This window comes from Notothenia coriiceps, unplaced genomic scaffold, assembly GCF_000735185.1.
Source record: "Notothenia coriiceps isolate Sejong01 unplaced genomic scaffold, NC01 NC01_scaffold00034006, whole genome shotgun sequence".
NCBI classification, from domain to species: domain Eukaryota; kingdom Metazoa; phylum Chordata; class Actinopteri; order Perciformes; family Nototheniidae; genus Notothenia; species Notothenia coriiceps.
Genome location: NW_011366707.1, coordinates 1 through 12890, shown reverse-complemented (window position 1 = coordinate 12890; position 12890 = coordinate 1). Strand labels below are relative to the sequence as shown.

The 12890-nt window shown below is 41.4% G+C and overlaps 1 protein-coding gene across 1 annotated transcript; it reads left to right on the top strand.

Annotated features, from left to right (window-relative positions):
* Positions 1-11121: 11121 nt before the first annotated feature.
* On the top strand, positions 11122-11906 carry LOC104961918 (P2Y purinoceptor 2-like; the record flags this gene model as incomplete). Its single annotated transcript, XM_010790276.1, has 2 exons — positions 11122-11477; positions 11617-11906. Coding segments are annotated over exons 1-2 (605 nt in total), but the record flags the coding sequence as incomplete, so codon positions are not given.
* Positions 11907-12890: the final 984 nt, after the last annotated feature.

Below are 12890 nucleotides of genomic sequence, written 5' to 3'. Positions count from 1 at the left end.
GCTGTCCAGAAAAACATTGCTGCATGTTTGAAGTTTGCAAAAGAGCGCCTGGATGTTCCACAGCACTACCGGCAAAATATTCTGTGGACAGATGAAACCAAAGTTGAGTTGTTTGGAAGGAACACACAACGCTATGTGTGGAGAAAAAAAGGCACAGCACACCAACATCAAAACCTCATCCCAACTGTGAAGTATGGTGGAGGGAGCATCATGGTTTGGGGCTGCTTTGCTGCCTCAGGGCCTGGACAGATTGCCATCATCGACGGAAAAATGAATTCTCAAGTTTATCAAGACATTTTGCTGGAGAACTTAAGGCCATCTGTCCACCAATTGAAGCTCAACAGAAGATGGGTGATGCAACAGGACAACGACCCAAAGCACAGAAGTAAATCAACAACAGAATGGCTTCAACAGAAGAAAATAGGTCTTCTGGAGCGGCCCAGTCAGAGTCCTGACCTCAACCCAATTGAGATGCTGTGGCATGACCTCAAGAGAGCGATTCACACCAGACATCCCAAGAATATTGCTGAACTGAAACAGTTTTGTAAAGAGGAATGGTCCAAAATTCCTACTGACCGTTGTGCAGGTCTGATATGCAACTATAGGAAACGTTTGGTTGAGGTTATTGCTGCCAAAGGAGGGTCAACCAGTTATTAAATCCAAGGGTTCACATACTTTTCCCACCCTGCACTGTGAATGTTTACCTGGTGTGTTCAATAAAAACACATAAGTTTGTGTGGTTTTAGCTTAAGCAGACTGTGTTTGTCTATTGTTGTGACTTAGATGAAGATCAGAACACATTTTATGACCAATTTATGCAGAAATCCAGGTAGTTCCAAAGGGTTCATACTTTTTCTTGCAACTGTAGAAGAGACATGAAGAAGAGGGGACACATGTTGATGAGGAAGAGACATGAAGAAGAGGGGACACATGTTGATGTAGAGGAGACATGAACAAGTGGATTTTGCATAATAGGTGACCTTTAATACAAAGAAGTCGTTTGAGGATTGCCTCTCTTTTAAACTTCAGGTCAATAATCTGTTTAGAAAGCTGAGGGTGAAGCTAGGTTCCTTTTTCAGAAACAAGTCCTGTTTCTCACTTGAGGCCAGGAAAAGTCTGACCTTTTGACCTGTGCTGGACTATAGTGATCTGATCTATGGTGATCTGATCTATGGTGATCTGGACTATAGTGATCTGATCTATGGTGATCTGATCTATATGAATGCACCTGCCCATTACCTGATCAAGTTAGATGCCGCCTATCACAGCGCACTGAGATTTGTTACTAACTGTAAAGTATTAACTAAGGCTGTCAAGTTAACGCGTTAATAACGTGTTAACGCAAAAAAAAATTCGCTCAGTAATGACAGTTACCTCGGGCGCATTATTTTGACCCACAGTGGGAACTTCAGTCTCATGCTTTGACAGTTATGAAAACAAAACAGAGGAGCGGCATTTCGCCGACACACACACACTTTGTATGAGAGAGGTTCCAGGTTGAATTGAGGGGAATATTTGTCATTGTTCAAATGATAATAAACATTTACATAAAGCACATTTGTCCACTCATATGTTGATAAGAGTATTCAAAACTTGAAAAACATCCCTCTAAGGTACATTTAGAGCAGATAAAAAATGTGCGATTAAATATTTTTAATTGACTCACAGCCCTAGTATTAACTCATCACTGTGCCCTGTATGCCTTCACTAACTGCACAGAGGCTCAGTCACTGGTTCATCTACAAAGCCATGTTGGGTAAACGACCATCTTCCATCTGCTCTCTGATCACAAATTGAAAGTAGCTATTGCCTGAGATCTCATTAAATGTGCCAAGTGCTAGGACTGTCTTAGGGACGAAAGCTTTTAGGTGCGCAGCTCCACTAACTTGGAACAGTCTGCAAAAATAATGGAAACTGAGCAATTTGGTTCCCCTGCATGTTTTTAAAGCTCGGATAGATGGTATTCAATCTGATACAGTTGGAACCTGTAAATGTCGTTATGTAAATTGTAAATCCCTGTAACTATGATGTATGATGTCCTTTGTTGTTTTGTTTTTATGTCTTCATGTGGAACCTACTTGCAGGTCTCCCTTGAAAAAGAGATCGATGATCTCGATGGGATTCATGGTTAAATAAAAGTTTGAAACTAAATGTAGTCATGTGTTTATCATTTCATAAACAAGTGTCCCCAGTTCTGTGGAGAATGTATTTGTTGCGTAGGGTTAGGGTTAGGGCATGATCCAGTTATGTTTCTCCAGCTAACAGCGGTGAAGGGAAATCTATGAACTCCAGCTTCAAATATCAAACCCCGATAACTGCAGCCACAACGGTCACACTTGAAACCGTGTGTAATTGTTTGAAAATAATCCAATTATTTTAATCAGCTTTGAGCTGCAGATTGGCAGGATTCATCAAACGCATCTGATGTCAAATAATAATCCTCTAAAGAGAGGTTCAAAAACTGTGGGGGGAAACCTAAAAAACTGTTTGAGCTATTTTCTCCCAATTAAAATACAATTTGAAGGATGTAAAGTCATATCTCTTCACCACATGCTTGACCCGAGTCAGAAATAAAACCGTAGGTGTACATTGCAAGTCTCCCCCCCCCCCAGAAAAATGTAATATCTTTGCTCAAATAGGACTATAAACATTTGCAAATTCAATTTTTCCAGGTTGCTTTAACACTCATAACACCACTTGTTCTCTCTCACCATATCATTTTTAAATTAAAATGCTCTTACATAGTTTATATTAGAGAGAGAAACTCCCTCCGGAGGGAACACAGATTTTAGCCTTGGCAGACCATTTACATACTAAAACATTGGTTCCTAACTGCTCAGGCCTCGGGACCCACTTTTTTCCTTTGTCAATAAATCGCGACCCGAAATTTTGAACCACTCAAATCTATTCAACAAAAAATCGTGCAGTAATATATACGCTTTTAAGCATACATTATTAATTAAAGTCAAGTACAGGGCATATATCCCTTCACAGAACTAAAGTATGCTTTTAAAAAAGGTTTAATTAGATGATGGTCATCACGTTTCTAGAATCAAAGCTGAACTGTATAACATAAAAAGACACACACGTACTCAATAAAAAGGCTGACTTGGAGCAAATCCTGCAAATTCACAACTTGCAAAAATGTGACATGATGAAAACCCAACCCCAGGAGATCTTTTAGAAATACTAACATGTATTTATTTTCTTCTCAGAGTGTACCAGAATGCGTAGTTTACATCTATTACTACCCAACATTCATAATATGTTATGCCATTGTTTGTTTTTCATATTGTTCTGACAGCTGAACCTGCTCTCCACACAGAGAGAAGAGCAAAGAGGACTTACTTTAAATTGTGGGTAAGGGTAGATAGCCCCCATTGTTCTGTTACCTGTCAATCATCAAACCGGGGGTCATACTTCATGTGTTCATTTTGATATGAAGTTGTACTCATGGATGTATAAAGAGTAGTTCTACCGCAAAGTTATTCTCCGTGGGGACTTCCGGCAACAATCTTTATTCTGATTGGCCAGAAGACTCGAAAAAAAAAAATTTTTATTTAAATTTCTTTTTTCTTCACTCACACATCTGCGACCCAGCGGTTGAGAACCACTGCACTAAAACCTAAATAACACACTACAGGAAAGGGAAAACTCCAAAAAGCATAGCCATACACATTCAAACACATGAATCACCAGAGCATCAGAAACACTTTTAAAGGCATTTATTGATGAAATACACACTCAGGTTTTGACAAAAGCTTCTGTAGTTTTGTACGTAAGAAATTCCCGCCCCATTCTCAGACCCAAAACTCCTTGAATTCAAATGCGGCAATGGAAACCAGTTCATTACATGTGCAATAAATAACAATAATACAAAAAGGAGGCAAGGAAAAGGACACCTGAATAAGTGCCCGAGTTCACCTGAAAATAAACGAAAAGTCTGAGGAAATTGTCACGGGAGGAGGGGAGGGGGAGAAACGAGAGAGACGAGACTAAAGTAAAATCCAGTCGTTTAGTTTTTCGGGTGCATTAGTGTATGTTCTGAGAGTTCCTGGTCACCCTCAGGACCAGAAGGCATTTAGTGACCTGAGGAACTGACTGGAAAATGAACAAAAGCAGAAGAAAAAACACTGAAACCTGGAACCATCGGAGAACCGTATATTGCACATCCTCCTGCAAATACAATAACCACAAAAAATCATTTATCTTGACCCAAGATGACAACGATGGATTTATTATGCAGCGCATTGCAGAGACACACCTGGAATAAAACAACATTCGAAATTCTCTGATTTAAGCCATTTTATGAGTCCGGTATAAATTCCCAAAAAAAAAAAAATCTCTTTTCAAAAACTGCAGAAGCCACTTTTTCAGCATAAATAAATAACAATAAAAAATAAAATTGGACAGATTTTTTGTACGACATTTGCTATGGCTCACGGGGGCTTTACCCAATATCCCGAATTACTGAAACTAGCAATCTCAATCTAGCACTCGTACACTAAAATCAAGGGGATTTGCCTTCGAAAAAAAGGACTTTGCCGATCCTAGCTAAACAATCTCAAAAGAAGGAAACGTCACAATCCTGAAGTGGGAAAACACTCCATCATTTAACATTTGCTATAAGGACGGTATTCAGTGCATGTGAGCTTCTCAGAGCCGAGCAACCTGTGACAATTAGTTATTTTGGAGTGTCGATATATCCATTTGTGTTGGCCTCACACCAACCCTGACGCTGAGATTACTGAAAGCTCTACCTAGGATTTAAAAAATAAGGGACAGTGTGAGCCGGGCAACAAAAGAAAGCGATCACCCTCGTAGAGTGGACACTTATTACAGCGGAGTGAACAGAGAAGAGCCAGGAACTATTCTGCTGCCAACAAATGAATGCTGAGAGAAAGGAGAATAAATGGTTTACTCTCCTTCACATCGAGGTGGAGGTGTACCGCAGCCCACCTCGCTCAGATCCCAGATAACAAACGGGCTGACAGGTGTTCAAGGTCAAAGCGTCGGAGACTCTGACACACGGAGACCTTTCGTATCTGCAGCCCGCTCTAAGCCTCTTAACTCGGCTGTCACTGATGTCTCTATGCCGGGCTGATAAAGAAAGCACCAACATCGATCCACTGCAGCGTTCAGACACGCAGTGAGCCGCAGAGAAGGTCGAGATAACTTTGGGAAAGTGTTTTCGAAGCAAGTCTCAGTCTGAATGTTGACCCGAGTCGCGTATAATAAGCGTGAGTTTCACTTTGAGGCAGGAAATTGCAGCTAGCACATCTGATTTCTCACCATTTTCCTTTTTATTTTTCACAGAATCAGCCAGTCTATGTGCGAGCCCAGGCAAGAGAGCACCAAACCATACAATACGATGAGATGAAGGGAAAAGGGAGCACCGATCTCTGCACCACAAGACAAGATAAAGACAACCCAAGGACTTAAGCGCGAGAAATATCAGTGCAAAAAAAAAAAAAAAATACAGGAGGTCTTTGCAAAACAGTGCTTTTGTGTCTCTGTCTGAATCTTTTTTGAACATTAGCACCAAAGGAAGCACCGAGCCAGAGACTTTTCCATCAGGTTCCCCTTCACAGATCACACACCAGGAGGAAGCTTTGTTCACACCGCATCAGATTTGTGTATGTGTGTGAACGTACAGAAAAAAGGAATCAGCAGGTTGTAAAACAGATATTTAACTAAATGTAATCTATATAGAGCCTTCTTATTGCTGCTTTTATTTATGTATTTGTGCTGATGTCCTCTATGCATTGAGAAAAGCTGAAATAAAGATATTTCTATGAGATTAGCATGCTGCCAAATAACAATTGGTCAACGACAGAGAAGATAAACTCTGCATAATCTGCACATTTGTGTCTATCTCTCATCATGTAGGTAGCATATGTATACTTTGTGATTTGTCTTAATATCTGCAAATCAAGAAAAGGACTACACAATATTTTTGAAATGACAAAAAAATCCAGAACATTTTTGCACTAAATCTGCAGCAGTGTGAACAGAGCCTCCTCAAACAACATGGGTGCAACAATACAATGAAAACACACACATGTAACCTTTGTTTCAAAGCCAGTCCTTCATACAGGGGGTGTTTCTCAATGTCGAGTACGCTTGCTTGGTAGCACATGTCTTCCGAGCATCTTGCTTCAGAAGCGAGGCAAGAATACTTCCTGGCATTCGGAAAACAAAGAGTGGAACAAGCTAGCAGGTGTGCGTCATATGAGAGGCCCCGCCTTACATTTTCCGCCACAGATTTGGGGAAATTGGTCCGTGCGCAAAGCATTGTGGGGATTTTAAAACCGCGGCGTCTACACATGTGCAGCCTCGAAATTTCTCGCTACGAAGTACGCCGGGCTCGGTAGAATTCCAAGTATGCTGGACATTGGAACAGTCCTTCGGCGGCACTCGATGACGTAGTATGCTTGAAATAGTGGCTCTGGAGCATCCTTCCTCGACATTGAGAAACACCCCTTGTCTGCTCAGCATGATACAGAAATGTAAGAGTTAAAAGACTTTTGAGTAGCACCTTGTGTTGGGAATAAGCCTCTGCACATTGACATTGAAGAGATTTCATCACAAACAGAGTGCGCACATGACAAGGAGATAAATTGAAAAATAACATTAATGTTTTTAAATGGCTGACACCAGGACAANTCAACATGTGTCCCCTCTTCTTCATGTCTCTTCTACATCAACATGTGTCCCCTCTTCTTCATGTCTTTTTAAATGGCTGACACCAGGACAAACGGCATGTTCTCCCAATAATACAACTGCAAACCAGATCAGTGTGACTCAGAACCCGTGAATACGCCTTGAAAACACCCAGTCTGCAGTAAAGCACAGGTTTACATGATTTTTAACAAGTTCTAACACAATAAGCTCACAAGCTGAGGCTCATTGAATTTGTTTTGACCCAGGTAAAGAAACAATCAGATTAGATGTGTCTGTTTCTGCTCCCCAAAAGCTGTTATGTGTTGTTCCCAGGAGATAAAAAAAAAGGGAGAAATCGCAATAATTGAAGTAATTTAAAAATGAGTTTATGCGCTGCAAATTATATTTTTATAAAATCAGATTTTCACAAAGATGTAGTTGCATTTTAACCTTTTCTCAATCAATACTTTCCATGATTTTATGTCGTGAAATAGAAACCAAAAATAATGAACACTCTTCATATGGTACTGGATTTAGGGCCTTGGTAAATCACAGGTTATTTATAAGGATAAGTTCAGAGATCAGACTGTTGGAGGAGTTTTGGTTGAGCTGGTAGAGTTTACAGAAGTGTAGGCTAAAAAAAAAAAACTTTACAATTCACACGTCAAAGGTCCTTACGAGGCAGGGTTCCTATACATGTCTTAATATTTAAATGTTCCATTATAACAGACTTATAATTCTAGATCAGATAACCAACTTTGTTCACGATACTGGGAAAGACATTCCCAACTTGTTATTAGAAATTAATAGATGTTTAGGAGCCTAACAATGCATAGGAACCCTGCATGAACACACAGACAACACGGCTTGTAGTGAAACAATGCAAAGGTAAATAAATGGTGTGTAGTTGCAGACAGTGAGGTAATACTACTTGAGGTCCGGCGTTCAGGGATCCAGTTGTGTTAAAGACAGTTTATCAGTTATTGAGTAAAGACATTTTTGTAGTTTGACAGAACATTTGTTACGCTCCTGAGGAACAGTCCTCCTCAGGATTAGAAACACACATCAATAAGCACCAAATGACCCAACGGGAGTCATTGTAATTCAAATTTCAATATCAAAATGCTCAAAAAAACCTCCCTGTGTGAAACCTGAAAATCACGAGTTCTTAAAAACACTCGGAAATGTGTGTGTTGAGAAGTCAACAATATTGAACACTGGCTATCCTGCAGAAACAAAATCCAAGTTCTGTGCTGATTCTGTGACGAACAAAACAATATCCACTTCGCTATCAGAAATGTTCTGAAACTTTGCACATCTGACGCTCCGACTGGCATTGAGAAGAAACTGAAAGATACACTCCTTAAACTCACCATGTGACGTCAGTAATCTACTCGTGTTCATCAAACCGGACCGACTGTGAGACTTCAGACCACCGTGATGTGCCCTCAACTTCTAAACCTTAAGAGGTGTGCAGGAATGAGTCCTAAAACCCAGAACTGAGTTAGCATATTAGCACTTCCTGTCACCTTCAAACTCGACCGTTTCTCTGGATGTGTTTGTTGTTGGAAATCAGAAATAAGGTCTGTGGCGAACACAAGTTGAAGAGACTTTTACATTTTGTTCCACGACATAAAATACCCCACTGGTGAATTTATAAACAGCGTGTGTCTAAATGAGACAAATAAACGTCGTCAGGCCGAACATTAGCTGCCTTTAGCTTAGCGGTGGCTACGCGAAATCGACGTTAGCCTTCTACTTCTGACTACTGCACTTTAACATTTATTAAGTGGTGTTCATATGTGGAAATGATCCTGCTGAACAAAACATGTAAGCATCATAAACGTGTGTTGCCACAGAGATTATTTCCTCCGAAACCCAATGGAAATATCACATTACTTCTTGTCGACGGAACCAGGAAGATGCTAACCTGGGTCAGAGATACTTCACCCCTGCACCAATCTATTCACTTCCTGTGGGCGGGGAAATGTCCATATTTGACATCAGAATTTAAATTGGGGATAAGATGCTCTACTCTGTTTCAAGACAAGTGAGACTGGTATGCAAATTACAAGTCAAAATGAAATGGAGATTTGAGAGAGTTTTGGAAAATGAGGCAGAATGAAATGCATGTTTTGAAGAGGGCAAACAACATCTGCTGCTAGCTCCTCAAACAAAAGCTGTAAACGTGGGTGTGTCACTGTAAGACTGCAGAAACAGATATTAAAGACTGCTTTTTGAAACGTTTTCAGCCTGAATATTGCATGTTTTATGTCCTGCAGGCATTTCTGAGCAAAAGTGTGTTCTGTAGTGATATTGTTAAGACTGTGTTGGTCGATAATGACGTTGAAACAACCAGAAAAAAAAGACGTGGATGGCCGGTGAGATGAAGGGAAGCTTTCTTCCTAAAGTCTTGTAATGCTATGAGATCAATGTAACATACACACATGGCAGAGGATCTGATATATTTGTTTTGTGTTGTCTTTCTCAGACAACATAGAGAAGCTTCTATATACTTTGATACTGATAGGGAGTCTGTCTTTAAAAATCCTAATTTATCGCCCCCGACATATAGATATTACGGTGGCCGACAGGTGCAATCACGCTACAACGGACAACAACATTTCCATAGGACAAACGCTTAGTAGTTTCAAAATCAATGCCGGTATAAAAACACAAATGTTAATGAAGAAACATCCACACCAACTTGACAACACATGAGCAGCATTTACCTAAAACGTTGCAAGAAGCTCAAAACACAACGGAAACTAGGGGACACTAAAAGGTGTCGCACACGGCTAGGAACGTAGCACAAGGTGACGTTTGGGGATTATACTGTTGGTCTATTTCATAACCGTCAGTGTGTTATCATTATTATTTAAATGAATAGGTTAGCTTACAGAAGATCACATTGTTAAAATAAGCCATTCAAACTTTTATTTTAATGTTAGTTTCCAGTGTTATAATCCCCTGGTTTCCGTTGTGTTTTGAGCTTTTACTAAATGTTGCCCATGTGTTAAGTTGGTGAAAACGTTTCTTCATTTTCATGAGTTTTGGCCCATTTGTGTTTTTATATTTGCATCGTTTTTCAAAGTGAAAAACGTTTCTATTAATGGAAAAGTGTTGGGCTGGTGGAGCGCGTTAGCACGTGTTAGCCACCGTAAGATAGCACTTCTGGGATCCACTCTCTTTTCTTCTAACAGTCTAAAGTCTCTCTTACTCTCTTCAGTCTCTCTCTTTCTCTGTAATGACATTTTATGTACAATATTGGTATATAGAACATAAATTACTACACAATTTTTTTTAAGCCTATTCACAATTGACAATCATCAAGAACCCAATAGCAAAATTAGACAAAGCCGACGAACTGAGAAAAATAAAAAATAAAAAATCAGAGACAATTTACGTGAAACAGCCTGGTATATAACTTTCTCCATAAACTTTCTGTGCTCCCAAGACGTGTCGAGTGTATTGTTGAAGAAAGAAAGAAAAAACACCTTTTTTATATAAAAAAAGACCCGTCCTCCTCCCGTCTCAGTCTCAGGAGGATGAAATCTGCATGAAGCTCAAAAAAGACGGTGCTTCCCGACATCGTGTTTGCGTGTAAACAGAGCACCAGTAGTGTCTTGGTTCCATGTGTCTCTTCTGTACAAAAGTATAAATATATGCTTTACTCTCCATTTTTTCGTTTTGTTCACATATCTAGGATGTAGCGGACAAAGAACAGGTTGTTTTAGTTCCTAAAAACACACCAGTGTTGCAGTATCTGTGCTGGAGGTTGCCAGTTTTTTTTGTTGTTGCTCCCCCCCTCGCCCTTTAAATCCCGATTAGCTGGCTCGTGTTGACTTTTACCGTCGGGTGTTTGCTTGGTGTTGGATGATCGTCTTTGCATAAATTAAAAAGGTTTTCGGCACAGTCCGCGGCCACCAGGATAAAAAAGAAAAACAACCGTTGTGTCCGTGTTGGCTACAGCAGATCCATCTTGGGTCTGTAATGGAGCAGGAGGGGGGATTTCTGCGGGGGGGGAGGGAGACACAAACTGTTAGAAAAATCTCACTCGTCACCAGCTTGACTTTCAATCTCAGGATCCATGTATCTGTGATCCTCTCCAGAATGGAAGTAGTCATCACATACAGAGCATCAACTAGTTCCTGAACAGTGTCCTTCACATGCTGATATCCAAGAGAGGGAGTTACACAGTCACAAGATGGAGGAATAGAAAGCAGTATTCAATGTTTACTTCAGATTAGCTCCACGTCAGAAATGATCATGCTTGTCATATGTCTCTCTCCATAGAGGCTGAATCATCATGTTAATCACATAGCTATCATATGCCTCAAACAGTCCTGATGCTCTTCTAGGTAATCACACATCCTGTCATGTTCACAGCTACAGTTGATACCTTTGTTATCATGTTGCTCTCATGTTGGAAGAGGACATTCAGTGTTTTCACATCAACTTCTCCCCTGGTCCTCAGGTACCTGGGGATCTGCCACCCGATGCGGACCATCACTCTGGAGAGTAAGCGGGTGGTGAAGGCCACCTGTGCCCTGGTGTGGGTGGTGGTCTTCATCCTCACCTGCCCCATCTTCAGGTTCGCTCAGACGGGATACGTGAGGCGTGGCGGCGGGTCGAGGGAGGACTGGAACATCACGGGAGATTCATCTGAAGACGAGGGCGGATACACCAACTGCTGGGACGACGCCATCGACAAAGAGTTCGCCGACTACGTCCCGTACGGCATCTTCCTCCACCTGCTGGGCTTCTTCCTGCCCTTCCTCATCATCGCCTGGTGCTACTCTCAAGTCGTTTTGGTAATTTTATGGCTTTTTATGACTATGTATTTTTTGAAAATGTGTGATATCATTAACGGGCATGCCCTTAAAGTGTTCTTAGTTTTATTTTATTCTAAAAGTCTTGATAAGTCTTTAAAAGTTCTAGTCTACTCTCCAGACCATTTTCCAGACTCTCCGATCCCCCCCCGGCTCCACGGAGGGCGGAGAGGACGACGGGGCGACGGAGGGCGAGCGCGAGAGGACGTCCGTCTCCATCTCCGGGTCGCAGTACTCTCACTACATCCGGAGGAGGAGGAAGTCCATCAGAACCATCGTGACGATCACCCTGCTGTTCGCTCTGTGCTTCCTGCCGTTCCACGTGACGCGGACGCTGTTCCTGCTGCTGCGGCGGCGCGGAGGCTGCACGCTGATGAAGACCGTCTCCATCTGCTACAAGGTGACCGGAACGTTCCGTGTTCATGCTTTAAAGGTCAAATGTTACAAAATCCACTTCTCCATGTCTCTTCACCATGTGTCCCATCTTCCTCATGTCTCTTCACCATGTGTCCCCTCTTCTTCATGTCTCTTCACCATGTGTCCCCTCTTCTTCATGTCTCTCCTACATCAACATGTGTCCCCTCTTCTTCATGTCTCTTCTACATCAACATGTGTCCCCTCTTCTTCATGTCTCTTCTACATCAACATGTGTCCCCTCTTCTCCATGTCTCTTCTACATTACCATGTGTCCCCTCTTCTTCATGTCTCTTCTACATCAACATGTGTCCCCTCTTCTTCATGTCTCTTCTACATCAACATGTGTCCCCTCTTCTTCATGTCTCTTCTACATCAACATGTGTCCCCTCTTCTCCATGTCTCTTCTACATCAACATGTGTCCCCTCTTCTTCATGTCTCTTCTACATCAACATGTGTCTCTTCTACATCAACATGTGTCCCCTCTTCTTCATGTCTCTTCTACATCAACATGTGTCCCCTCTTCTCCATGTCTCTTCTACATCAACATGTGTCCCCTCTTCTTCATGTCTCTTCTACATAACATGTGCCCCTCTTCTTCATGTCTCTTCTACATCAACATGTGTCCCCTCTTCTTCATGTCTCTTCTACATCAACATGTGTCCCCTCTTCTTCATGTCTCTTCTACATCAACATGTGTCCCCTCTTCTCCATGTCTCTTCTACATCAACATGTGTCCCCTCTTCTTCATGTCTCTTCTACATCAACATGTGTCCCCTCTTCTTCATGTCTCTTCTACATCAACATGTGTCCCCTCTTCTTCATGTCTCTTCTACATCAACATGTGTCCCCTCTTCTCCATGTCTCTTCTACATCAACATGTGTCCCCTCTTCTTCATGTCTCTTCTACATCAACATGTGTCCCCTCTTCTTCATGTCTCTGAAAGTTTCAGGAACAAAGATTCTCTCTCTTTTTGATC